General features: G+C 45.8%; 1 protein-coding gene across 1 annotated transcript; it reads left to right on the plus strand.

Moving 5' to 3' along the window:
- On the plus strand, positions 1-27,415 carry MELK (maternal embryonic leucine zipper kinase). The gene is made up of 17 exons (XM_074166217.1): positions 1-64; positions 311-396; positions 862-978; positions 1,486-1,629; positions 4,024-4,092; positions 5,174-5,266; positions 6,389-6,487; positions 9,608-9,676; positions 10,077-10,175; positions 11,155-11,241; positions 14,849-14,977; positions 20,585-20,731; positions 21,442-21,667; positions 24,018-24,111; positions 24,547-24,715; positions 25,251-25,354; positions 27,238-27,415. Exons 1-17 carry the CDS (start codon positions 1-3, stop codon positions 27,413-27,415), a joined length of 1,974 nt encoding a protein of 657 aa, XP_074022318.1.
- The last annotated feature ends 569 nt before the right edge of the window (positions 27,416-27,984 follow it).

Here is a 27,984-nt window from a genome sequence, read left to right on the forward strand (position 1 = left end):
ATGGCTCTAGGGGAGTATGAGGAAATTCTCAAGTACTATGAATTGCATGAAACGATCGGAACAGGTAGGCTTTGATGGGTGGGTGCAAACAGGCGGGTGGGACCTACCGGACCCCTCTGGTGTTTGCCCGGGTTCCATTAACTGTGGCTGCCGAATCCCCAGGGCATGTTTCACATGTGTGTTTTGGGGGGGCAGAGCTCTGGAAGTGTCAGTGATCACTTCTGGCTCTAACGAAGGCGCTGCCCCCCCATAAGGGCGAGAAAGTGTGGCTTCGCACCGAGCTTTCACTCTCTCTTTTTCCCAATTCTAGGTGGGTTTGCAAAGGTGAAACTCGCCCGGCACCTCCTCACTGGTGAAAAAGTGGCAATAAAAATCATGGACAAGCTTGCTCTGGGGGTAAGCCAGGAGACACGTAAAAGTTGGGAGCGTCTTCTGCTGTTCTTGTGGGGTTCTTGAGAACGTTGGGCTGAGAGGTGTGAAAATGCTGCCCCCTTGTCCCCTGGGCTATTGGTGGGTGCTCTAGACTAGCAAGAATATTAGCAGAACTCCACGAACCTTGTGCCCTCTTGTGGGGAGGGCAACATTCTCTGGCTGTAGAATTGAGAAAGTCAAAGTTTATTACAGTAATTTGAGGAGAACGCTGATGGGAATATTTTTACACCTATTTTACACTTGCCCCTGTGGGTTTGGCTGAGCGATGTTCCCGAATTGCAGGGGAATGATGGCAGAGCTGCTGCTGGGGGTGGATGGGAGCAGTCGAATTGTTTGCTGTCATGTACGTGCTGTGAAGTGTTGTGTCGCGCATCGGTTTGGCGCTGGCTGTGATGGACGATTTCACAGCTTGCTGTTGTGGTCCCTTAGGATGACTTGCCTCGTGTGAAGACAGAGATTGATGCCATGAAGAACTTAAGCCACCAGCACATTTGCCAGCTGTATCACGTGATAGAGACCTCCACCAAAGTGTTCGTAGTCTTAGAGGTAAGCAACGGTGTTCCTGGTTTTGGCTGCAGCAGTAGGTGATAACAGAGCTCAACTGAAACCATTTGTAAAAAGTTATCTCAATGATGAGTGCGCTCAAGATGCTTTGGTTTAAAACCGAAGCTGGTAACACATGTGTTCTCTCCTCTTGGAAAAGCCGCTCTTCACTGTTGACAGTAAGTGAAATAACTTTACTTCCTGCCTCACCTTTGAGTTATTTTAAAATAGCTTTGGGGGGATACGTGGGGCCCTGGGACTCCGACGTGGCTGCCACCCTGGGGCAGTTTGTGTCACTGTGCCCTGACAGTGACGTGTCCATCTCAGCATGTCAGGTAGGAGCCAGACTCCTCAGCCCCTTTGGCGGCCGCAGGGCTGGCTGAGGGCACACCGGGGGGCACTTGGGCACTGCTGGGGTAACACAGAGGGGATGGGAGAGCGTCCTCTCATCGCCGTTTGGGTTTCAATGCCGTATTCTCAATGTCTTCTCTTTCTCCCATCTCCACGCAGTACTGTCCTGGGGGAGAGCTGTTTGATTACATCATTTCTAAGGACCGCCTTTCGGAAGAGGAAGCCCGTGTGTTTTTTCGGCAGATCGTTTCAGCAATTGCTTACGTTCACAGCCAGGGATATGCCCACAGGGATCTCAAACCAGTAAGCCTGAACAGAAGTCAGATTTGCTTGAATAGTGATGGACACCCCTTTTTATTTCTCCCTTGGCAGCCAGAATAAGTTCTGCCTTCTCTGTTCTCTCGTGCTTAGAGCTCTTTATCTAACATCTTCTGGAAGAGCGTTATTTTTACTTGTTGCTGCATTCCTCAGCTGAGCTGGAGCTTGGAGCTTGCTCTGAAAGAGAAACAGAATGACACACTCCAGCTGGGAGTGGGGCAGAAACATGGATCTGACTCTGAACATTGCTGAGGCTTTTTTGTTACCCCCTTTATTCCAGCCTGTACCTGGAGAGAGACTTTATGATGCCGCTTTCTTGTGTTTTCATGCCCAAAGGGAAAAGCAAGAGGGGTGATTCAAACAAGTGGTAGCTGGACAGAAGGTGTAAGGGTAGATGCGGGCTACTGGATCCATCCTGCGGCTTTGCAGTTGGTGCAGGGTTTAAGCACAAGTTTAGGGAATGGAAGGCTTGAGTCTGTTTCTCCTTGAAAGGAGTTACTGAATTTCACTGAATTTTTAGAGTTGGAAGGGACCATAGAGATCATCTAGTCCAACTCCCCTGCCGAAGCAGGGTTGCCCAGAGCATGTCAGAGCATGTTACTCAGGGCTGCATCCAGGCGGGGCTTGAAAATCTCCAAAGAAGGGGACTCCACACCCTCCCTGGGCAGCCTGTTCCAGGGCTCTGTCACCCTCACCGGAAAGAAGTTTCTTCTCATATTTGAGTGGAACCTCCTATGTTCCAGCTTGTGCCCATTGCCCCTCGTCCTGTCACTGGGAACCACTGAAAAGAGTCTGGCTCCCTCCTCCTTCAACCCACCCTTCAGATACTTATAAGTTAGAAATTTGCATTTTCCGAGGTGCTGTCATCTCTGAGAAAAGCCAATTCTTAGTATGCAAGCGTTTTCATAGACAGCTCCTGAAATCTTTGTCTGCAAATAAGTTTTCCTCGAAGGAAGCATGGTGTGTACCTTTGGGAAGGAGTTGGCTGTAGCTGGAGAGCTGAGGGATTCATAGGCTCGTGTGATAACATGATTGGGAAGTGACTTCCAGGGGCTTCTGCTTGAACCTCCTGCTTCAAGCAGTGTCAGACCAAGCTTCTTGAGGCTTTATGCTGTCCCATCTTCCACCTCTCCTGAGGATGAGGCAGCACAGTCTCTTGGGGCAACCTCTTCAGCTCCTCACTGTCCTTATGAGGAGAAAGGCTTTTCCTTATTTCCAGTCGGAACCTCTCTTGATGCCTGTTGTTAGTCATTATTCCACCATGCACTGCTGGGAAGAGACGAGCTCTGTCAGGGAGGTGATTCTGACCCTCTGCTCTTGTGAGACCCACCTGGAGCACTGCATCCAGCTCTGGAGTCCTCAGCACAGGAAGGACATGGACCTATTCTAGTGGGGCCAGAGCAGGCCACGGAGATGCTGGGAGGGCTGGAGCCCCTCTGCTGGGAGGACAGGCTGAGAGAGTTGGGGGGGGTTCAGCCTGGAGAAGAGAAGGCTCCGGGGAGACCTTAGAGCCCCTTCCAGTCCCTCAAGGGGCTCCAGGAAAGCTGGGGAGGGACTCTGGATGAGGGAGGGGAGCCCTAGGAGGAGGGGACAGGGTTTGACACTGAAAGAGGGGAGATGGAGATGAGATGTGGGGAAGAACTTCTTTGCTGTGAGGGTGGTGAGAGCCTGGCCCAGGTTGCCCCGAGAAGCTGTGGCTGCCCCATCCCTGGAGGGGTTCAAGGCCAGGTTGGAGGGGGCTTGGAGCAACGTGGTCTGGTGGGAGGTGTCCCTGCCCAGGGCAGGGGGTGGCACTGGATAGACTTTAAGGTCCCTTCCAACCCAAACCATTCTATGATTCATGCCCTCCTTGGAGGTATTCCAAGGCTGCCACAAGGTCTCCACTGAAGCTTTCTTGTCTATGGGCTGAAGGAAAACCTTTCCCTCAGCCTCTCTTCCTGGAGCGAGTGCTCCAGCCCTCTGAGCAGGCTGGTGGCCATCTGTGGAGCTTTCTTCAGTTGGATATCGATGCTGTGCTGGGGGGGCAGAAGCTGGTGGGGATCTGATAGCTGTGCTGAAGAGAGGACTGGAGGAACTTACCCCAGTCGCCTCACCATGCTCCGGTTTGCACAGCCCGTGACATTGCTGGCTGCCTTTTCTGCCTCACATCCAGCTTGTGTCTGTCAACCCCACCTCTCCCAGGCCCTTCTCAACAGGTAGGAACTAGGGTTTCTCAGCTGGAATATGGGATAGATTTGATAATGACTGATCAAAATCTCCCTGGGACAGAAAGAGGTGAATTCTAGCTGCTAATGACAAGCAGAAATGAGGCGAGAGAAAATGTGGTCTCTTGGATACTTGGGTTCTGGAAGCATTCATTCCCACTTTCTCTTTTGCCAGGAAAATCTGCTAATTGACAAGGAGCATAATTTGAAGCTGATAGACTTTGGACTTTGTGCAAAGCCAAAGGTAAGAGCATCAGCTGCTTCACATGCATAAAAACTGCATGTTTGACTTCAGAGTGCAATGCAGAAAGTTGCCCAAAGACCCTCGATTCAAACTGCATCGTAATCACCCTGTCATTAATTACTGGGGGAGGGGCTGGGTTGTGTGAGAGAGCAGCGAGCTGCCTGTTATGGCCAGGCTGGTAGATCATTTTCTCCTCTTACACCTCACCTTTGGCCATCAACAAGGCAGAGATCATCGTGTGTAGAGCACCTGCTGTCACCTGGAAAGGCCTGGAATAGAAAGCTGATGTTGGGGTGCATTTTTCCCTAATAAGTTTCAGTGGTGTGTGTCCTTTTCAAGAGATTTGTGTGTATGTGGAGATTGTGGATCAACTCAAATAGCTTATTCCAGTTACTTTTACAAAACCTCTGGTTCCACATGCTTGTCCTGAGTTGTCTCCTGAGTTTCAAATTCATTTCTGGGAGCCATTTCTATTTGTCAGCTTAACGTGCCAGCTGGGTGCTGTTCAGCAACAATTTAATGGAAAGAAGATCTTACAGATCCAAAGACAGTTCCTTGTCCTCAGATTGTTTTACTTAAGTCAGTCTTAATTGCCTGCAAGATGCTCTCTTAGACCATCAGCTTGGTGGTATCATGTCATTCTGGTTTGCTTAGAGCAAAGCTCAGGCAAAATAATAATGTGCTTTGGGTAAGGAAGTCTTTTTAGTTGTTCTTCATGAAGTTGTTGTGTTCAATATTGGTATAAATAACCAGCCAGCCTCGTGCCTGGTAGCTCTTGGATCACTTCTTCCCAAGTTCCATCCCTATTCCCTTCACAGTGTCAAAGTATTCTTATCAGAGAAAGAGCTGCAGGAAAGACTGCTGGGATTGTAGGGGAAGGGGCAGCTTGGGATCTGAACCTTTACAGGAGACTCATGGGCTTAGGCTTTTCTGCCTATTGAAGCCATATATAGCACCCGGGCAAAATCCGAGGTGGATGTAGATGCACGGCAGAGGGAGATGAAGCCTCTGAGGCCTCTGGCATTGCCAGAGCTATGTTAAAGCCAATACTTTCTGTGATGACTTTTCTGTCGTCTTCTAGGGTGGCCTTGACAACCGCCTGAGCACGTTCTGCGGAAGCCCAGCGTATGCAGCGCCGGAGCTGATCCAAGGCAAAGCATACATCGGATCAGAGGTACAGAGCAGGGCTTGGGGCAGGGGCTTTCCCCCCGTGTGTTTACAGCTGGTGAGGTTCAGTCACAATCGCTTGGTTCCTCTCTCCAACACTGCTGGTTGCCATCCCCTGGGTCATTCTCCAAAGGCTGTGACTGGCCTTGACAAGTCCCAGCCTGGAGCAGCACCGGGTGCTCTTGGCCATGTCATGGAGTGGCTGGTTCCTCTCTGACCCGTCCTTCCCCGTCTCCATTTGTTGCTCTGTACGGTATCACCCTATGAAACAGCAGCTTCACTATGTTCCTTCTGCTGCATGTTCTATCACGCAGTGATTTGCTCTGTGAATTTTCCAGCTCTTGTGGCAAATTTTTGTGCAGTCCCAGGATCTTGTACAGGCTTTACTGGGCCTGTCTTTGGCTTGAAATTCACATATAAAAACTTGGTCCCTTGTGTTTCTTGTAGAGAAGAAAAACCATGGAGTTTATCCAGCTCTGGTTCCATGTCTATAACGTGCTACTTGCCTTTGTCAGTCAATCCAAACTGCTGTCGTTGCCATCCCTTCAAAATTCCTATGTTGTAGTGTGGTCAGATTCCCTTTTCCGCACCTTTGCACCACTGTCCTTGGCCTCTGACTCCCCTTTCCTTTCTGTTTTGGTTTGGTTTTCCATGAAGCCCAGTGCTTCTCAAGCCTCCCTCTTCTTTCTGACCGATGTGGGAACAGCATGAGGTGGTACGAGGTGCATGGACCTTGTCATGCCTCTACAAGCAGGGAAGAAGCAGTAGAGCTTTCGAGTCGATTGCTGTGCCGGCAGCAGTTGTGATCAGTAACACGTTCCCATAGGAAATCCTGTGTCATTCCAAGTGTGATTCCATTTTTGCCAGTGAAATCCATGTAGATGGAGGGTAGCGCAGCGATTTGGTGCCCTCAGGGGAGGATATTGGTTTTACTTGTGCTTGAGTGAATTAAAAATGGAATGTGGGTTGTGTGCTTTCCCTGGGAATGTAAGAGTTCTGCCCAGAATTAAGGAGTCTGCTTTTCACCAGTCGTGTGTGGGCTTTGCCGGAAGGGGGACAATATTAACCTGTCTCTGAGCCGGTTTCGATCGATCCGGTTGGTGATCTTCCCCTCGCCTGTGTTTTTTAGGCGGATATTTGGAGCATGGGAGTGCTGCTGTACGCTCTGCTGTGTGGCTTCCTCCCCTTTGACGACAACAGCCTCATGGCTGTCTACAGGAAGATCACGGTAAGTGTTGGTGGTGGAATACACTGGGAACAGCCATCGTGAAGCGTTAGGAGAGGCCTTTGCTTTTCCCGTGGCAGAACCGGCTGAATTTTGATACATTTTGCTGCTTTTCCTATCAATATTTTGGGGGTTTGTTTCCATCTCCAATCAGCCTTTGCAGGGCTCCAGGTTGGTCCTATAATAGGAGAGGAAATTGAGTTTCAGGAGAAGCGTTTTCTTGCTGGTGGGCTGGATTTTTGTATCAGAGCCTTGATCTGGCTTCTCCCTGTATTGTATGGAATAGAACTGCAAATACGTCATTTGATTTGCCCAAAAATAACATTCTGAAATGTCAGCTGTTCTCATGTCTACCCAAAGCAGGGTTCTGCATCTGCTGTTGTGATTTCCTCCTCCAAAATGAGGAGGAAAGGTAAGACACAATAATCAACAGAAAGTTGAATAAACAGTAATGGAATTTAGCAATTGGTTCCGTTTCCCCTGTAAACTCCTCCTGCTGCAGCCAAAGATCATACACTCACCTCCACCAACCACTTCTCAACTGCCAGAACATTGAGGTCGCTAAAGCTGCCAGGGAGTGAGTGGGATGAGGAGTAGCCATGTCGGGTGAGGGCTTTGCCTTCCTCTGCCTCTCTCTCCTTCTCCAACCCACAGTCTGATACGTCTTAAAAAAAAAAAAACCAAAAAAAAAAACCCCAAAACCCCCTCAAAACTCCTTGAGGGTGTCAAAGGGCTGCTCTGGCAGGAGGCCACTGGCAGCTGATCTGCACAGGGGGGTGTTTTCAGGGGGCAGAACCATCAGGGGCAGGATGAGTTCATCAAACGGTGTGGCTTTTGAGTCTGGAATTGGAGTGGACTCAAGTACCTTGGCAGAAGATCCATAGGAAGCTTGGTAGGAGTCTTTGTAAAGAACTTAAACAAAAAAAAAAAGACCCCAAAAACCAAACCCCAACAAACCAACTAAAAATAACCCACCAAAACCAACAAAACAAAAAAAGGCAATAACTAACTGATCCAAAGAGATCATGTAAAGTGCTGATATTCAGATGAGTCACCCTTAAAAATGATAGGGCTTTCCTACTTGAATAATCTAAAGTGTCTCAAGTAGGAAGGGACCCGTAAGGGCCATTGAGTCCAACTCCCTGCTCCTCGCAGGACTACCTAAAACTAAACTGTGTGACCAAGAGCCTTCTCGGAGAATATCAGCAAACAGTTGCAATTTCCCAGTAAAATCACTAAAGGGGTACCATCTGGGGCATCAGAGAGGCTTGAACTGCCTTTCCCTCTCTACTCGGGGTGCGGATGGTGGTGTTGACCCATAAGGTCACTGGGCATTGAGAACTTGGCCGTTTCTGAGCATACTTTTGTAGGACAATCCTTTCTGGTTGCTGTGCCCAGGTGCAGCACACGGTGAATGGTCTTGGTGCTTGGGGTTTAATTCTCTGACACCGGTCTGTAGTCGAGGGGTGATTAGGGAGCTCAGATGTGGAATGGAGATCTCCAGATCATCAGGGATGGTTTCTGCACCGTTGCCGTTGTCTGATGAGCACAGGAGCTGGGAGATGAGTGCTTTGGATGGACAGGATTTGGGCAGTGAAATGTGTTTGCATGAACTGAGACACAAGTTTTAAACCTCCTTCTGGGGGTGGTTGGGGACCAATAATGTCACAGGGGCTGAGGTGCAGCTTTGTTTTTCCACCCTAGATTTGTTTCAATTTTACCTGTTTGAGAACTGAAAATTGCCTGAAACGAGGGCACTTAGGCACTATTGCGGAATTTATTTTCACACGTTATAAAACCTGAAATTTCTGGTAATCTCAGAACTGTTGTTCCTGGGCAACAGAATAATCTGCTGCTTGAATCTAATTAGGATCGTGTGACTGACACACGATGTTCCCTTCCCTGGGTTGTTCCATGTCTCTTCATTTGGGAATACTTTAATGAATACCTTTACTTTTTGAATGAAAAATCGAGCATGTGACATAACTACTGTTAAAAAACAAACAATCAAGAAAACCAAAAACCCCAAACCAACGTATTTCTGGTATGACTTTCTGCATCTGGTAGCTATTGCAAGCTTTTTACCTTCCAGCATCGCCCTCAGTCAAGTAGATGCTGGTTTTGTTTTAACTTGTCCCGTGTTCTATAGCAATATGTTAAAAACAAAAAGCAGATGATGTGTTTTACTTGATTTGCCTTAGTTTCAGGGTAAAGCTGTGAAACTTCCTACAGACTAGTTACGAACAGCATATTAGCAGTGTCTCTAAAGGTGTAACTGAAATCCTTTAACCTGTAATGCTCTGCTTAGAAATGCGTGTTGCTTGTAAAGCCAACGGGTTTGTTATTGATGCATTGATTTGTAGGGGGAAAACTGCCATGAAGAATTGATAGTGACGTTACTTCACAGCGGCTGGTTACTGATTTTCATTTATTGGGGTGTTTTTTTCCTCTGCTTTCATTGACAAGTAAATGATCTCTGATGGTGAATTTGGTTTGTTTTTTTAGGTACTGCTGTTGTACCTCAAATCTGAAAGCCATTTTCACTTTTCTAATCCAGAATTAAAAAAAAAAAAAGGAAATAACTTGAAAGAAACTTACCTGTTAGATCCGTAACCTTTTTGCTGTCTGCGGTATGAGCCAAGGTGGAAACTGTAGCACTAGGTGTAACTATTTAAAAAAAAATAAAATAGCTAATTTCTGAGGATGGATTACTTTTAGTGCCTGAAAAGTAGTGATTTCAACGATTATTCACATTTCCAAGTGCTAATATCAATCGTTCATGCTCCAATGTGTTTGTGCTTGTGAAACTCAGTCTCAATTTGATGCGATGAATCGATACGGTGGATCAGGAGGGGTTCAGGGGCAGAAGTGCCTGAGATGGAGATGTCACACAGGCTGAGTGGGTGAAAAAAGCAGCTGAAAACTCAAACATGGCATTTTCCTTACTAATAACAGCTGGGTTTTGGTACTACCTTTACATTTATTCAGGTCATTCTAAAAGCTACGTTTGTGTGTGCCTGCTGTCCTTCCTTTTTGACTAAATGCAGATGTTGTATCTGAGTAATTCATCGGTTCCTTTTGAGCTACCTGTTCAAGGTTCATTCTGCATCTTCTTTGCTGCAGAGGGGAAAATACAGTATTCCAAAGTGGCTCTCTCCTGGAAGTACGCTACTAATCAACCAAATGCTGCAGGTAAAGCTATTGCTTCTCTTCAGCAGGTCTATAAAGTACTATTGCGTAGGTCAAAATGCTACATCGGTGAAATATTTTTAAAATATTCAGTGTTTAAACATGAAGTTTAATTCTTACAATTCTTTGAAGAGAAAATGAATATTGCCTTCTGCTGAAAATTTTTTTGAGGGGGATGATTTGGTATAGAAATAATTAAGCAAAGCTTAAATTAAGATTGAACAAAGTATTCAAGCAGCCTGCATTTGGTTGTTCTTAATTGTGCTATATAAATAAGAGCTGATTTAGAAATGAAGTTAAACATCCTGGATATGCCTTTGGGCTATGTAAGTGATCTAGCAAACTGTTTCTTCAGTCTTTCTCACCGATTTGGGCATCAGCTTGATTTTTCGTTGCCCACTAGGTGGACCCAAAGAAGCGGATCACGGTGAAACACCTACTGAGTCACCCCTGGCTCATGCAAGGCTATTCTGATGCTGTGCAGTGGCAAAGTAAATACTCAGTAAGTACACTTGTCTTACTTTAAGATTGCATTAAATACTTTAGTTTTTAACTGGCTTGGTACCATCCTCGCAGTGTGGAGACATTTCTCCAAAGGTGACCTTTGAGGTGGCCACAGTTCCTTCCAGATTCTTCTTGCCGTCAAAATGCTGCTGCCTCTCGATTTCTCTTGAGAAGGAATTTCAAATGTGTTTTTACTGTGTTCTGATGCTTAATTTGCAAAATAACTGCCTTCTCATCAAGATGTGCCGTGTTTCCGCACAGGAGTGGCCAGTTGATTCTCCAGGCTGCTTGGTCAATACTTTGTTTAAGGGGCAAAACGCAAATGTTCTTGAGAGTGTGATAGTTGTGATTACAGCTTATCCTGTATCTAGTCCTCACTGAAAATTGCTAGATTGGATAAAAACTTGAACCTTGACCTTATTTAAAGTGTGTTCATCCTGTCTATTGCTTGTTTTACTTGTGTGAGAGACTGAGTGTGGAGAGGGAAAAAATGAGGTAATTCAGCTGTCGGTAGTGAGTACTGAGAAATTCCTGCGTGTTTGAGGCAAATGCCTCCCTTTGACCACCGGATGCCACTGTTTCTCCACCTAAAGAAGAGCTTTCCTGCGCTTGCAGCGTTGGCTCTAACTGGCAGTGGAAAAGATGTGCCTGTCTGATGGCTGGGAATATTTAAGGAGAGAGAAAAGCGTAGCTTCCATTCTACTAATAAAATCCCATCTGCTGTCAGGGTTCCTTATCTGAATTCACAGCCTCTCACCAAGGAGGGGCCAGACCGTGGAGTTGTTGAACTTGTGTGACTTTTTCCAGTCTGTTCCCTGAGATATTCAGCTGTGACGCTAACTGTTGAAAACACGAGGTCTGAAATCAGGGCGGGTTGTTGACTCAGCCCACTGAGTTTCACCACGGTGTCACAGTCAGATACGGGTTACGAGACAACCCGAACGCCTCACGCTTCGCTCTCCATCGTGTTCTTGCAGCTGAGACATCTTGACGAAGACTGCGTAACAGAGCTTTCTGTGTTCCACAAACAGAGCAGGGAGGACATATCCAAGTTAATATCAGAGGTAAGAAGCCTATATCGGTAATTTACAGTAATTAAACACAGTGATACAGCAAATAAACTTACTGTATTAACAGACTAATGCTCACTTATTCCCAATTATGAAATTTTTAATACTTTTCAGAATTAAGGAGCCCCCGCAGAACTCCAGAATCTCACTGTAGCTTATAATTATAGTTCTGAAGTTCAAACTTACAGAATCATAGAATTGTCTGGGTTGGAAGGGACCTTCCCGATCGAGTCCAACCATCAACCCAATACTGACAACACCATCACTAAACCTTCACACTCCTTGCAGGGATCCCTGCAAGGTATCAGGAACAGGGTGTTAACCCTTTTTTCCTTTTCCTCCTTTAATTGGTGTTTCATAAACCTTACAGTTATTTCCCACCATGGTAAAATCCTTCTGAATCTCTTAAAGTCAAAAGAGACTTAAAGAAATTTGTAGTTGAACAACAGATGCCATTTACTGGGTTAACTTTTGCTTTGAAATGGTTCAATAAGTAAGAGGAGAGAAAAAAAAAGAAATATCAGAGCATCACCCAGGCAGACTCTAAAATACATTATTGAGAGTTACTGTTCACAGTTTTTAAAGCAAGTGAATGTGTTTAGTCACTTTTGAATATAAATAACAAGTTGAACTGACTTCTAGGAGAGTTGTATGGAGGTAAGAAACAACAACACTGCAAGCTGTGGAAGAGACTTAAAACATGATGCATACTCCAGCTTTACCCCAAATCTGAAAATTCTCCCATGAAATTGAATTTTTTTTTTTGCTTTTTTTATGCATGGTAGCAGTGACATGGTTCTTCATTTTGGAAAATTGTCAGTGTTTCCACATAAGTGTAGTAGAAACAGACTTTAAATATGTGCAATACTTAAGATGGATTTGTGGAGCTAATGCTCCTTGTTCTTCAGTTATAGGGAATAACCTGTCTACAAGGGGAAAAGTCCTTCCAAGTAGGTTTCTGTTATTTGTATAGTCATAGAATCGTAGAATTTTCTAGGTTGGAAGAGTCCTTTAGAGCAGTACTTCTAATCCCTTATAATGAATTCAAACTAGTTGTGTGATGCTGCAAACCTGTCAAGCCTTGTACCCATGTTTCTGACACAAGTAGAGTTGCTGAAAATCATGCAAAAAGTTGGTGCCACTCATGGGGGAAGAATGGGGAGGGACTTCCCAAAAATGGAGACTCTGGTGGGAAAGTCTTGAAGGGCATAGGTGCCCAGGAAGGCTGGTCATACTTCAAGGATGAACTCTCAAAAACGCAGGAGAAGACCATCCCCAGGTCCCATAAAACAAGCCAATGGGGAAGACGACCGGCCTGGCTAAATAGAGGACTTTGGCTGGACCTCAGGGAGAAAATGAAAGTCTACGATCTCTGGAAAAGGGGGTTGGTTACTTATGAGCAGTATCAAGGTGTAGTGAAGATACACAGGGGAAAAATTAGAATGGCAAAAGCCCAAGCACAACTTAACTTGGCTACCACAGTTAAAGATAACAAGAAGAGTTTTTTTCAGTATATCAATAAAAAAAGGAAGGCTAGGGAAAATGTAGGCCCACTGAAGAATGAGGTGGGTGTATTGGTGGTGGAAGACACAGAGAAGGCGGAGTTGCTGAATGCCTTCTTTGCTTCAGTCTTCACTGCCAAAGCTGCCTCTCATGAATCCCAGCCCCTGGAGACAAGGGGGAAGGTCTGGAGAGAGGAAGACTTTCCCTCTTTTGGAGAGGACTGGGTTAGAGACCACTTGGCCAAACTAAACATCCATAAGTCCATGGGCCCTGATGGGATGCACCCACGAGTGCTCAGAGAACTGGCAGATGTTACTGCCAAGCCACTCTCCATTTTTGAGAGATCTTCGAGAACAGGTGAAGTGCCTGAGGACTGGAGGAAGGCAAATATCACACCAGTCTACAAAAAGGGCAAGAAGGAGGACCCAGGGAACTACAGGTCAATTAGTCTCACCTCTGTCCCTGGGAAAATAATGGAGAGACTAGTTCTAGATGTCATCTCCAAACACACTGAAGATCAAGAAGTTATTGGAAGTGGTCAACATGGATTTACCAAGGGTAAATCATGCTTGACATATCTGATAGCCTTCTGTGGCGTTATAACTGGATGGCTGGATGAGGGGAGAGCAGCAGATGTCATCTACCTTGACTTCAGCAAGGCTTTTGACACTCTCCCATAACACCCTCATTAGAAAATTAAGGAAGTGTGGGCTAGATGAGGGGGCAGTGAGGTGGGTGGAGAGCTGGCTGTGTGACAGAACTCAGAGGGTTGTAATTAATGGAGCAGGGTCAAGTTGGAGGCCTGTAACCAGCGGTGTCCCCCAGGGGTCAATACTCGGCCCAGTCCCCTTCAACATATTCATCAATGACCTGGATGAGGGGACAGAGTGTACCCTCAGCAAGTTCGCTGATGATACCGAACTAGGAGGGCTGGCTGACACTCCAGAGGGCTGTGCCGCCATCCAGCGTGACCTGGACAGGCTGGAGAACTGGGCAGAGAAGAACCTAATGAGGTTCAACAAGGGCAAATGCAGGGTCCTGCACCTGGGGAGGGAGAACCCCAGGCACCAATGTAGGTTAGGGATGGATCTTCTGCAAAGCACTACTGAGGAGAAGGATCTGGGAGTCCTTCTCCCAGCAAGATAGCAAACTTTCCGTGAGCCAGCAATGTGCTCTTGTTGCCAAGAGGGGCAACGGGATCCTGGGCTGCACAGGGAAGAGTGTGGCCAGTAGGTCGAGGGAGGCCATTCTCCCCCTCTACTCTGCACTGGTGAGGCCACAACTGGAATACTGCGGCCAGTTCTGGGCTCCCCAGTTCAAGAGAGACAGGGAACTACTGGAGAGAGTCCAACATAGGGCAACAGAGATGATTAAGGGATTGGAGCATCTCCCTTACGAGGAAAGGCTGAAAGAGCTGGGGCTCTTTAGCCTGGAGAAGAGAAGGCTGAGGGGAGACCTTATCTATGTTTACAAGTACCTAAAGGGTGGGTTGAAGGAGGATGGATCTGGACTCTTTTCAGTGGTTCCCAGTGACAGGACAAGGGGCAACAGGCACAAGCTGGAACATGGGAAGTTCCATTTAAATATGAGGAGAAACTTCTTTCCGGTGAGGGTGCCAGAGCCCTGGAACAGGCTGCCCGGGGAGGTCGTGGAGTCCCCTTCTCTGGAGATCTTCAAGACCTACCTTGATGCAGTCCTGAGTGATGTGCTCTGGGCAACCCTGCTTTAGCAGGGGAGTTGGACTGGATGATCTCTAGAGGTCCCTTCCAACTCTGACAATTCCGTGAATATTGGCTAAACTGGATGAATAGCTGTGCCATTGACTTCAGTAGATTGACTCTGGCCTCAGCAGTAGTTTTCACGCTGGTGAGCGTACTACGAACTAATGTGCAAAGAGCAACAACCATAGTCTGTTTCTGGATCTCAGACACATAAGGAGAATCAGCTGAAGTCTGAAATTCCACTCAGGTGATCAAACATTAGCGACGCACATCAGGTAGAAAAACTTGCAGAAATTTTTCAGAAGGCTGAGCTTGCTTTGTACTTACAATGTTTCCAAAGAGGACATTAAAATACTTTTTTTGTTTTCTTTTTCTAGTGGAAATATGACCAGGTGTCAGCAACGTACCTCATGCTTCAGTCCAAGAAGGCTCGTGGGAAGTGTATTCGCTTAAGTGTTCCACGCCTAGCAGAATATGATAGTAAATCACAAGAAGCAGGCCTCGAGGTGAGTTTTTGAATTTAACAGGACGACATACTGGTTAAAACACTGCTCTGCACTAACAAAGCTCTGCCTGGAAAAACAGGCTGGTGCCCTAAACCTATGTCCTGGTTTCAGCTGGGAAAGAGTTAATTCCTTTCTGGTGATTGCCATGAGAGGAATGTCAACAATGCATATTGCTTTAGCTGTTGCTGAGCGATGTTTATGTTTTTTGAGGACTCGCTTCAGCTTCCCATGGAAGCTGAGAAGGGAATACAGACAGAACAAGGGAGTGGCCCATGGAATATTCCGTGCCACAGATGGTGTGATCCGTGTATAAATGGGGTTTGGCTGGGATGGGGGATCTGCGATCACTGCTCAGGATGGTGCCAGTTCACCAGGACCTGACAGTGACTTTTGTCATTATTCTTCTTATTTTTACTGTTGTTTTTTTTTCCCTTTTTCTGATATTGTTCTATTTAACTGTCTTCATCTCAGTCCATGAGTGTGGGGTTTGCTTGTTTTTTTTTTTCCTTTTCCCTTTCCCCTCCTTTTCACCTTCTTCTCCCTGCCATTTTCTGGGGAGAAGGATGGGTGAGCGAGTGGCTGCCTGGTCCTACAACGTCAGTAGGAGAGTGTGTGCACAGTCAGCCAAAGTCTTGGTCATTAAACGGTTCAGTTTCCTCATTAACGTGTTTCAGCAAGCTGGGCTGCTGCTTGAATTGATATTACTGCAATAACTGCCTGTGAGAACATGGTGCCCTATGAGTCCTGTGCAGAATGTCCATGTGCCTACTCACAGAAATGGACTAAAGTTCCCCAGTGTCTGGCCCACGCGATCGTTCCAGGTTTTCTTCTGTGATGCCAAACTTCTTACTGCACTTTTTCACATTCGTGTCTAGATATTTTTGTACCTTGCTGGTTGCTTTTAGTGTGGCTTAGTAAGGAAAGTCTTGTGGAACATCCTAGCGTGTCGCCTGGGCAAGCCTGCTTTGAGGTGACATGAACCCTATGTGAGCTGATGGTCAAAGGGGAGAGATCTCTTCCTTCCTCTTCTGTTTCCTTTCAGAACACAATCCCAGGGAGGATTCTGTTTATTTTTAATAAAGGAAACGTGTTGCTGATGTTTTTCTGATTAATTAAATTCTCAAGTCGTTTTTTTGTATATCTTAAGAGTAATTTCTGTTCCTGTGGTTTGGTAGCAAAGTGCAGATAGGGCACTTGAGAACTTAGAAGCATAGAATCGTAGAATGGTTTGGGTTGGAAGGGACCTCAAAGCCCCCCCAGTGCCACCCCCTGCCCTGGGCAGGGACACCTCCCACCAGCCCAGGTTGCTCCAAGCCCCCTCCAACCTGGCCTTGAACCCCTCCAGGGATGGGGCAGCCACAGCTTCTCGGGGCAACCTGGGCCAGGCTCTCACCACCCTCACAGCAAAGAACTTCTTCCCCACATCTCATCTCAATCTCCCCTCTTCCAGTGTCAAACCCTGTCCCCTCCTCCCGTGGCTCCCTTCCCTGATCAAGAGTCCCTCCTCAACTTGTCTAAAGTTGCTAAATTGCTTGCAAGACCATATACAACATGCTGCTATATGTGACATTGGTGATGCTGGTTTGTGTTTGACAAACTCAAAACCATTCGGTAAAATTTTAGACTTACAATTAACCATTCCCCCTCGAGCTGTAGACATTGGTGTGAAATTGTGAGCTTGCTGTTGGGATGTGCTGTTCTCCGCGCTCAGAATAAATACTTCCTTATGCATCTGATTCAACAGCACGTAAATCCCTTCAGCTCACTTGTATGACTCCTTGGAAACTGCTTCAAGGCCAGGCTGGTTGGGGCTTTGAGCAACCTGGTCTGGTGGGAGGTGTCCCTGCCCATGGCAGGGGGGTTGGAACTTGATGATCTTTAAGGTCCCTTCCAACTCTAACCATTCTATGGTTCTGTGAAACGCAGAGGGGAACTCTACGATTACTGGTGCTGCGTAACAGTTCACGAATCATAAGTGTTGCCCAATATGTGTGATGTGCTGTCCATAACCATGGTGGGTTGATCTTCTGATTCATAGGAAAGCGAGGAGGGTGAGCAGCAAGCTCGCTACCCTGAGCTTCAGAAGAGCAGACTTTGGTCTCCTGAGAGATCTGATTGGCAGGGTAGCGTGGGAGAAAGAACTGGAGGGGAAAGGGGCCCAAGAAAACTGGTTGGCATTCAAGGATCGCCTCCTCCAAGCTCAAGAGAGGTGCATCCCAAAAAAGAAGTCAGGCAAAATAGCCAGCAGACCTGTGTGGATGAACAAGGAGATACTGGACAAGCTCAAGACCAAAAGGGAGGCCTATAGAGGGTAGAAGCAGGGACGGGTAGAAGGGACAGAATATAAAGAAACTGTCTGAGTGGGCAGGAACCAGATCAGGCAAGCGAATGTCCAGGCAGAACTAAATCTAGCCAGGGACATAAAAAACAATAAGAAAAACTTCTACAGATATGTCAGGGACAAAGGCAAGACTAGGGAAGTTGTGGGCCCTCTCCGGAAGGAAACGGGAGACCTGGCCTCCCAGGATATGGATAAGGCTGAGCTACTGAACAACTTTTTTGCTTCAGTCTTCACTGGCAAGGGCTCTAACCACACTGCCCAAGTCACAGAAGGCAAAAACAAGGGCTCTGCGAATGAAGAACTGCCCACAGTAGGAGAAGATCAGGTTCGAGACCTATTAAGGAACCTGAAGGTGCATAAGTCCATGGGACCTGATGAAATCCACCCACGGGTCCTGAGGGAGCTGGCGGACGAAGTTGCTAAGCTGCTTTCCATCATATTTGAGAAATCGTGGCAATCTGGCAAAGTTCCCACTGACTGGAAAAAGGGGAACATAACCCCAATATTTAAAAAAGGAAAAAAGGAAGACCCAGGGAACTATAGGCCAGTCAGCCTCACCTCTGTGCCCGGCAAGATCATGGAGCAGATCCTCCTGGAATCTCTGCTAAGGCACATGGAAAATAAAGAGGTGATTGGAGACAGCCAGCATGGCTTCACCAAGGGCAAATCATGCCTGACAAATTTGGCGGCCTTTTACGATACTGCCACAGGCTTGGTGGACAAGGGCAGAGCAACAGACGTCATCTACCTGGACTTATGCAAAGCATTTGACACTGTCCCACACGACATCCTGGTCTCAAAGTTGGAAAGTCATGGATTCGATGGATGGACCACTCGGTGGATCAGGAACTGGCTGAATGGCTGCACTCAAAGGGTTGTGGTCAATGGTTCAATGTCCAATTGGCGGCCAGTGACGAGTGGTGTTCCTCAGGGGTCAGTACTGGGACCAGTGCTGTTCAACATCTTTGTCAGAGACATGGACAGTGGGATTGAGTGCACCCTCAGCAAGTTTGCCGACGACACCAAGCTCGGTGGCACGGTCGACATGCTGGAGGGAAGGGATGCCGTCCAGAGGGACCTGGACCCAGAGGCTGGAGAGATGGGCTGGTGCAAATCGCATGAAGTTCAACCAGGCCAAGTGCAGGGTCCTGCACCTGGGACGTGGCAATCCCAGGCACAAATACAGGTTGGGTGGAGAATGGCTGGAGAGCAGCCCTGAGGAGAAGGACTTGGGGGTGTTGGTGGATGAGAAGCTCAACATGAGCCGGCAGTGCGCACTGGCAGCCCAGAAAGCCAACCGCATCCTGGGCTGCATCAAGAGAAATGTGGCCAGCAGGTCACGGGAGGTGATTCTACCCCTCTACTCTGCGCTCGTGAGACCCCACCTGGAGTAGTGTGTCCAGCTTTGGAGTCCTCAACACAGGAAGGACATGGACCTGTTGGAACGGGTCCAGCGGAGGGCCACGAAGATGATCAGGGGGATGGAGCACCTCCCCTAGGAAGACAGGCTGAGAGAGCTGGGGTTGTTCAGCCTGGAGAAGAGAAGGTTCCGGGGAGACCTCATAGCAGCCTTCCAATATCTGAAGGGAGCCTACAGGAGAGCCGGAGAGGGACTCGTTGTCAGGAGATGTAGTGACAGGACAAGGGGTAATTGTTTTAAATTGGAAGAGGGGAGATTTAGATTAGATATTAGGAGGAAATTCTTTACTGTGAGGGTGGTGAAGCACTGGAACAGGTTTCCTGGGGAAGTTGTGGATGCCCCATCCCTGGAAGTGTTTAAGGCTAGGCTGGATGGGGCTTTGAGCAACCTGGTCTGGTGGAGGTGTCCCTGCCCATGGCAGGGGGGTTGGAACTCGATGATCTTTAAGGTCCCTTCCAACTCTAACCATTCTATGATTCTATATGCAGATGATGGTGGAGGTTCTCCAGGTTCGGTAGTGCTTATGCCATGAAGGCACTTCATCCCTAGGGGCGTCCAAGGTGAATTGATCTGGCTAATACTAACCTTTAACGTGGGCATTATGCCTTCACAGATGATTGTGAAAACCATGTCTATGCAACACAACAATCCGTTAGTCCACCTGCAGCTCTCGGGACATGTTTAAGTTAACCACATGTAGGTAGCATGAGTGAGAATCAACTGGATTTGCTGAAATGCCCAGCTATCCAAGTTCTCTACCTAGAGCTGGTCTAAAGTGAAGGCAACCAAGCAAAGAGAACTTTAACTTGGCCAGTTTCTGTATCTGGTGGCACAAGCCTGTACATAATACTGCCTTATTTCAAGCAGTTTGATGGAGAAGGATATTCCGAAAAAATTCACCATGGCCTGAAGTTCATCTGGAGAATGGTCGCCAAGGAATTCAGGCATTCCTGTTGTAATGGAACGTGTTTTCAACTACAATATTGGGCAGTTTGCTTGTCAGCTGTAGCTACCAGCACTCTGGTAAGGGCTTCTTAGTAAGTCATCCCAGTATGTCTGGTTACACACCAGGAAGCTCTGTTTCTTTTCCAATGGTAATGAGAGACCTGATCATTGCAATATCATTGATCATAGATCGAGAAGAAATTTACCTGCTTCCTAAAATGGGATCCGTTCCAACTGAGGACTGGCAATTTAGAATAACTGTGCAATTTCACTGAAGTGATATGAAACAGGTCCTTGGGAAGAGTGTCCTGAAAATAACAAAAGGTGTTAGAAACAAAGGACATACTGTGGGACAGATCTGACTGTATGTGGTGTGAGCAGTCTTGGCTGCAGTTATGAATCCTCTGATTTAATAAATAACAACTTTTTTTCAGAGCTAGAAATTATATGAAGGCTCTGAATGCTAGTTCGAGTCGCAGCTTCCATCATCATGTGCTTTGGTTGTAATGCATTTACCTTTATCTGGCCCCTTTCAGACTTTACTGCGTTCTTTTCTTGGGTTCTTTCCAGCTTGTTATTTGGTTTTTGGTAAAAAGAACTTGTGGTCCAAGTCTTGAAATCAAAGGAAGGTATTTTTTGTGAGTCGCTTCTCTTCTCAACGCAGGTCTCAAAAGATGACTTGGTAATGCTTGAGGATAATTTCACATCTGCTTTTGATACAAACGGTAAATCCACAGTGACAATGTTAAAGTCATAGTATAAGACTTAGGTCACTGGCATGGTAACTTCCATTGGCTGTTAACCATAGTTAGGAACTTAGAAATAAGATTTAGTGATAACTTTCTGATGAAATCTTCCTTGCAGTAGTGGAGTGGGATCTAAAGTGAGTCTTTCTTTCCAGTCTGGAAAAGCTGTGACGAATGAAGATGTGCCAGACTGCAGCGGAGTGCCACACGCCTTTGGGTCCGTGGAATTTCCTGATGCAGCTTCACCGTTTCCACAGTCTCCATTAGAAGAATTTATTCTGAATACTCGCAGAAAAAAGCAGGTATTTTGAAGAATAAATACTAGTTCTTTAAAAAAAAATTATACACTATTCTTAATCCAAAAAATCTTATTTTCATTGTACCTAAAACTTATATTTAAATGTTTGGTGGACCCTCACCAAGGGGAGTTACAAACTGAGTGAAGAAATGTTTTAAATATATAGCTGAAAATAAATTGCGGCTTCCTCCAGCTGTAGGCCATGACTCATTTGGGAACTTGAGCTTTGACTTTGGGTTTGCATAAAAACAGCAGGCAGTGAATGAGTAAATGAGGATTTTAAAACTCACGGGAAGACAGTAAGGTCCAGCAAACAAGACCTCGGAGCCAGGCTAGAGCTGGACAGGTCTTTGAAGAAGTTCAACCTGTCTGATTGGGACAAGAAAATCCAATGAAGCAATCGTAATTATACAATTAAACCAAGTGGAAGTTCTTGTCTGTGTTTAGATGAGCTGGTGAGGAATAGTCTTAAATGTCTGAGCTGGAGAACGTGAAAGAGCAGAAAAAGAATTGGCAAATGACTTGAGATGTTTATTAGCAGGTCATAGGTGGAATCAGAAGTATTGAAGAGTTTTCAACTGTTTTGCTCCGTAGACAAGCCTTGTATGGTATTTTTAAGCTGCTTTGATTTTATAATTTCCTTGTCTGTAACATTCCTGAATGTGATCAGAATACAGCAAAGGATGTATTTTTTTTTTTTGTTAAATCTTGCAGCATTCAAGGCATGATGCTCAACTGCACGGTACAGAATTCACACTGTCAACTCCAGTGACAAGAAAAGTGGCATCAAAGAAGCGCGAAAACAAAGAGAATGTTGATACAGAGTCAGCTGTAAGAGATGAAGTGCCCTTTGCGCTTCCTGCTCCAGCGACTTCCTCGGCAAAGAGTCAGATTGAGACGCGAGTGCTGTCCGTAGCCTTTCAGGGACCTGCCTTCAAAGGTACGTTGAAGGTAACGAATGAAAACTTATGTGTTACTTGGAAATTATTGTAAATTAAAATATGATCACAATACTTGTGTATCCAACACATCTGTTTCTGGAAGACTGAACTCTTTTTGCCCTACTCCTCATCCTGGTGGTTCTAGTACCTGGGTAAGGTGCTGGAAGAGGTTTAACCGTCCATCAGGGCAGGTTACTTGTGTGTTAATTACAGAAGTCACAGCTGCTTATGGTATCGCAGGTGCACGTTGCTAAAACTTGATCTGCTTCCACTCTTCCATGAAGTCTGAGAACACAATTTCCTCAATACTCTGTTTTTCCTTTGTTATTACTTTTCACTCAACGTATACTTTTAGTCAAGTCTGCTTTTATGGCTTCTTCTAAAAGTTTTTTGATATTTTTATGGTTGTGTATCAGCATTTTCGCATTAACAGCCCAGTGTGTCAGTGAAAACACTTGCGTGAACACTGTGTAGATCTTACAGTTATGTGATAGAGCACAAAAATATGGCTAAATTGAGCACAAAAATATGGCTAAATTATGTCAGGTTTTGAGTTACCAGGAATTTCTGTCCTCAGCCTGTCCAGCCCATCCTTATGAAAACTGATGGATCCTGAATGCACGTTACCATTTTTTTCACACAATCACAGAATGATATGGGGTTGGAAGGGACCTCTGGAGATCATCTAGTCCAACCCCCTGCCAAAGTAGGTCCACCCAGAGCAGGTCCCACAGGAATGTGTCCAGGTGGGGTTTGAATGTCTCCAGAGAAGGAGACCCCACATAAGAGAGACGTTATAGTCCCCTCATCATCTTATTTCAACCATTAACATAAAAGTTTTGGTGTTGATGATACTGTAAATGCTAACTCTGTCCTTCAAACACCAAGGACTCTTTACGGCAGGAGACTCTTGGAACGTTGTTCAGAAACAGTAAATCTTTGCAGGCTGATTCCAGTTATCAGGGATTTTGGACATACTCCTGTTCAATGACATCCTTAATAAAGCGGATGTCCATTTGTACAAAGACCCTTTGTAAATGATTAGGGGCCTAGAACATCTCTCTGCTGAGGAACTTGGGTCTTTTTAGTCTGGAAAAGAGAAGGCTGAGGGGGGATCTGATCAACACCTATACATACTGAAAGGGTGGGTGTCAGGAGGATGGGGCCAGTCTTTTTTCAGTGGTGCCCAGGGACAGGACAAGAGGGAATGGGCACAAACTTGAACATAAGAAGTTCCATCTAAACATGAGGAGGAACTTTTTGCTCTGAGGGTGTCAGAGCCCTGGAAGAGGCTGCCCAGGGAGGTGGTGGAGTCTCCATCTCTGGAGACATTCAAAACCCGCCTGGACACGTTCCTGTGGGACCTGCTCTGGGTGGACCTGCTTTGGCAGGGGGTTGGACTGGATGATCTCCAGAGGTCCCTTCCAACCTGTGGTGATTCTGTGGTGGTTTTAGCAAGTGCACTACAAAGACTAGTTGTTTATACGAGTTTGATTTCTTTTGCCTTAAGACTGTGTGTGAAGAACTTGTGGAGTTTGACTTCACGGTCAGTTTAAAAAGCAGAAGTAGATACTCTTTCTGAAATGGGAAATGCAGAAACACTCTTTCAGCTCATTTTAGTGAGGTATTTCTGAGGGTAAAACAATTAAAAGCTAATTCTTCATTTCACTGGAAGACTTTTGATTCAGGAGAGGTAGCATATTTTTTTAAAGCATACTTTAATATTTTCTTAGAGACAGAAAAGTGGAAGTATCATTGGAAATCTTGGGATTTTCATTGTCTGTGGCCAGGTGCGATTCTCCGGAGAGCCGAAACTCCAAAGGCTGGCGTTGAGTTTAGTTTTACTTGGTGTTTTGCTTCTGCACAATCAAACCCATGCTCTGCAGAACTCTGTCAGTGCGTGCTCAGCAGAACTTGTTGGGCTTCTATGTGGTGTGTGTTATTAAATACAGCTATAGAAACTCACACTCTTCTTATAGGGGAAATGGCTTGGAGAAGAACGTGACTGTTCGGCGGCAGGAATTGCTCGGTGTTTGTTCTGGGAGCAGTGGCAGAGCAAGAAAGCGATTCTAATCCTCTTCCTTTCCAAATTTCTGATACCAAACGGCATTGGTCACTCTTGGGCTTGGCTTGTGGAGCCCTGGGGAAATCAGTCGCGGTTTGTCTCTGTAGAGTAGGGGTAGCACTGTTACATTAAAAACATGTTTTATCATTCTGGAGATACAGACCTGAGGTAGAAAAGCAGGGTGTTTTTAGAAATAAATTATTAATCATGAGAAATCCTTGCTGAAGAAGAGAAAATCCTTTATGCAAAAACCTACCTGCGTTGGCTTGGGCACTTTCTTTCAGAGAGGCAGTTTGCTGCCGTCACCCCAATTAAGAAACCCACAAACCCAACGAACAGAGATGAACTGACAGCAGCTGAGGTTCTTCCTGAACGAAGGTAAATGTCCAGTTATTTGTGTACGCTTCTGATTTAAAGCAGGACTACCTTAATCCATTCACTGCCTCGGGAGCCTTGTTACGACAGCAAGCGGTTATTTCCATTCTTCTGGTAAGAACCTTCCTAAAACCTCTTTCTGCATTCACTGCAAAACTCTGAAGGCAGAGAAAAGTTTTTAAAACTATGTAACTCGGCTGTCTTCAGAATATATTCTTATTTTCCATAATGTAAGTTCCTTCTTATTCCAGTTCCCCAGAGAGCTGCAGTTTCTATAGGCATCTCTGGGTCTAAACCTCAGCTGACTTTCAAACAGAAACTCTCATAATGCACCGCACTTGCTTTGGTTTTCTTCAGTCTGGTAATATTTTAGTGACATATTTGAAATGACTAATTTCTAAACGCTGAGGAAAAATAACTAATTAATTTTTTTTACAGGTGTCATTCCGGGGAGTTAGATCTCAACGTTGCTCAGGCAAACAGCAGCCAAAAGAAGAGGAAAGCCAAAATATTCGGAAATCTGGAAAGAGGACTAGATAAAGTGATCACAATGCTTACGCCCAGCAAAAAGAAACGATGCACTAGGGACTGTCCAAGGAAACTTAAGGTAAGGCTGCAAAAAATAGAATCAACAGTATAACAGTAAACATATGAGTAGTAAGTTACACTTTCTTTTTAAAAGTGATGGTTTAGTCCTAGAAAAGCCTCACAGCACCATATACCTGTTCAGAAATGCTCTGTCTCAGCTCGGTGATGTGCTGTGGGCGATCTCCTGGCTGCGGAGGGTGCAGGAGGTGCCCAGTCATGTGGCCACCTTTGTAGTCCTCTGTGGCAACCGCCTCTGGCTACAAACAAGACTTCTGAGAGCCTCTGTGCTGCCCCAGCCCATTTTATAGTTTTGGATTCAATTTGGATTTTAATCCATTTTGGATTTGCTTTAATATTAATTGTCCAGCAGTTGTTGTTTAGTGTTCTCTGTTGCAATGTCTTAATTATGGTGATATTGGGAAGTTGAAGCATTTTTCACTATAGTTAGCTATTCTGAAGCTTTCATTACAAAAACTTTTCGTAGTGTCTTCAGTTTTAGGAGAGACACTTTTTTTTTTCCTTGACTCTTATTTTAATGAGCTGACTGCTTTTAGGCACACTATAATGTTACCACCACTCAGCTGCTGAATCCAGACCAACTGCTGAACGAAATAATGGCCGTTCTTTCCAAGAAGCATGTGGAATACGTTCAGAAGGGGTAAGTGTCCAACATGATGAACTTCAACTTGTGCTTACGTAAATAGTCAGTACTCCAATCCTTGAAAAAGCAAAGTATTTAAACCTTCTCAGCCTCACTCTGTAAAATACAGTGACACTATAGAGAGTGCACTAAATGAACGTGTACCATAAAACTTCTCCCCCCAGCACAAAACAATGTTAAGTGAGCTCTGATAGAGCGCGGTGACTGGTAGATGGGAACAGTGAGGTCGCTCTTAAAGGCTGATGGAAATTTATCGGTCTCTTGTGAAATTGTCAGTGCAAAAGGTTTGTTAGGGTATGGTCACATGAGCAAATCAAGCGATTTTGGGAGGTAATGCGGATACCCCTAACCCTCACTCTTGGCAGTTAAAACACACACAAGAGATCAGGATATTTTAAAAGCTGCACAGAATCTACACCTTTGTGTCACCCTGTTTTGTAGGATTTACTAACTAAAGTACTGAGAGTAGGGTTGGTTCCTAGTTCTGATCAAAGCTTAATGCCTGTTTCCTAATTTCCCAATGCATGAAAGAGATGTGCTCATTTATGAATATGCATTTTTCTTAAGTTCTTGACTATTTAAATGGTAGGCACTGTAGAATGTCAGAGTGTACTTCAACCTTTCTAAGCTCAAAACCTGGAGGAAGGATGCTGAAGTCCACAGAGGCACCCGGGGGTCTGTGGCCAGCAGGGGCTCTTGTGGCTGGGGGGAGACATCGGTACTCAGGCCTTACGATAGTCTTCTGGGACTGAAGCACTCGAAGCTCTTGGTTCACTAAATTCTGCTTTGTTCCCCAATATTCATAGAATTACGGAATTGCCTAGGTTGGAAGGGACCTTAAGTTCATCTAGTCCAACCATCAACCTAACACTGATAAAAATCATCACTAAACCACATTACAGAATCACATGGTGTTGGAAGGGACCTCTGGAGATGGTCTAGTCCAACAACCCTGCCAAAGCAGGTCCACCCAGAGCAGGTTGCATAGGAACTTGTCCAGGTGGGTTTTGAATGTCTCCAGAGATGGAGACTCCACCACCTCTCCGGGCAGCCTGTTCCAGGGCTCTGCCACCCTCAAAGTAAAGAAGTTCCTCCTCATGTTTAGGTGGAACTTCTTATGTTCAAGTTTGTGTCCATTTCCTCTTGTCCTGTCACTGGGCACCACTGAAAAAAGACTGGCCCATCCTCCTGACACCCACCCTTTAAGTATTTGTAAGCATTGATCAGATTCCCCCCTCAGTCTTCTCTTCTCTAGAAGTCACTAAGCACTATATCAACCCGGCTTTTGAATACCACCAGGGATGGTGATTCCACCACTGCCCTGGGCAGCCCATTCCAATGCTTAATGACCCTTTCCATGTAAAAAAATTTTCCTAATATCCGATCTGAACCTCCCCTGATGCAACTTGAGGCCGTTTCCTCTTGTCCCATCGCCTGTTCCTTGGGAGAAGAGACCGACCCCCCCTGGCTACACCCTCCTTTCAGGGAGTTGTAGAGAGCGAGAAGGTCTCCCCTCAGCCTCCTTTTCTCCAGGCTGAACACCCCCAGCTCCCTCAGCCGCTCCTCACAAGACTTGTGCTCCAGACCCCTCACCAGCTCCGTTGCCTTTCTCTGGACACGCTCCAGCACCTCAATGTCCCTCCTGTTGTGAGAGGCCAAAACTGGACACAGCCATTGAGGTGGGGCCTCACCAGAACAGGGGCACGATCATCTCCCGAGTCCTACTCACCACGCTGTTCCTGATGCTATATTCTATAGCAACAGGATAATTTCTTTAAAGTGCTTCTATTACTTCAAAACTTATCACAAAACAAACATTAAGCGGTTCAATGAGTATTCTGGTTTTTCTTTTTTTTTTTTTCTTTTTGTTTTTGCTACAGTTACACCCTGAAATGTCAAATGCGGTCGGACTTTGGTGAAGTTGCTCTGAAGTTTGAGTTAGAAGTGTGTCAGCTCAGTAAAACTGAGCTGCTGGGTCTGCGGCGGCAGCGGCTGAAGGGTGACGCCTGGGCCTACAAGAGGCTGGTGGAGGAGGTTTTATCGAGCTGCGGGCTCTGAGGGGCTGGTGCCCCTCCTGAGGAAGCAGCAGTTTTGTATCCAGGTTTTAATCATTGTGTTTCAGAAGAGTTGGTTCAGAAAGGTAATTCTTCATCACGTTCACAGCTGCGTTTGAAAAATCTGTCAGCTTTCTTGAGTTTTTTGTTTTTTTACCATTTCTCCTTGTATGTCTGCATTTTTTATGTTTACATGACTTTGTAATAAATGTTGTGCAACTGCAACTCTTCTGAAATAAAATTTTATAAACTGTTCCTCCTCTTGTGTGTTTTTCACATATGGGGGTTAAAGTGTGGGTGTTTGTGTGCTGAAGCTTATTTTGTTATGTCTTCAGTTACCCATACATGTGGTACAGGAATAGTCATTTGCATAATTCGCTTCTTGTCTCTGCTTAAGTAGGATTTATTGAGATCATTAACTAAGTCACAGCTGTGGTTCCCAGAGTTGCACTGTGCGCTCAGTGTCGTACAAAATGGGACTGTCTTCAATAAATGTGAAGTCAAGAGGGCCAGGATTTAAATGGCCGTCCCATGTAAAGCATTGCTGTGTCTCATTACGAAGCCTCAGTGATC

Source organism: Numenius arquata, chromosome Z (genome assembly GCF_964106895.1).
Source record: "Numenius arquata chromosome Z, bNumArq3.hap1.1, whole genome shotgun sequence".
NCBI classification, from domain to species: Eukaryota; Metazoa; Chordata; class Aves; order Charadriiformes; family Scolopacidae; genus Numenius; species Numenius arquata.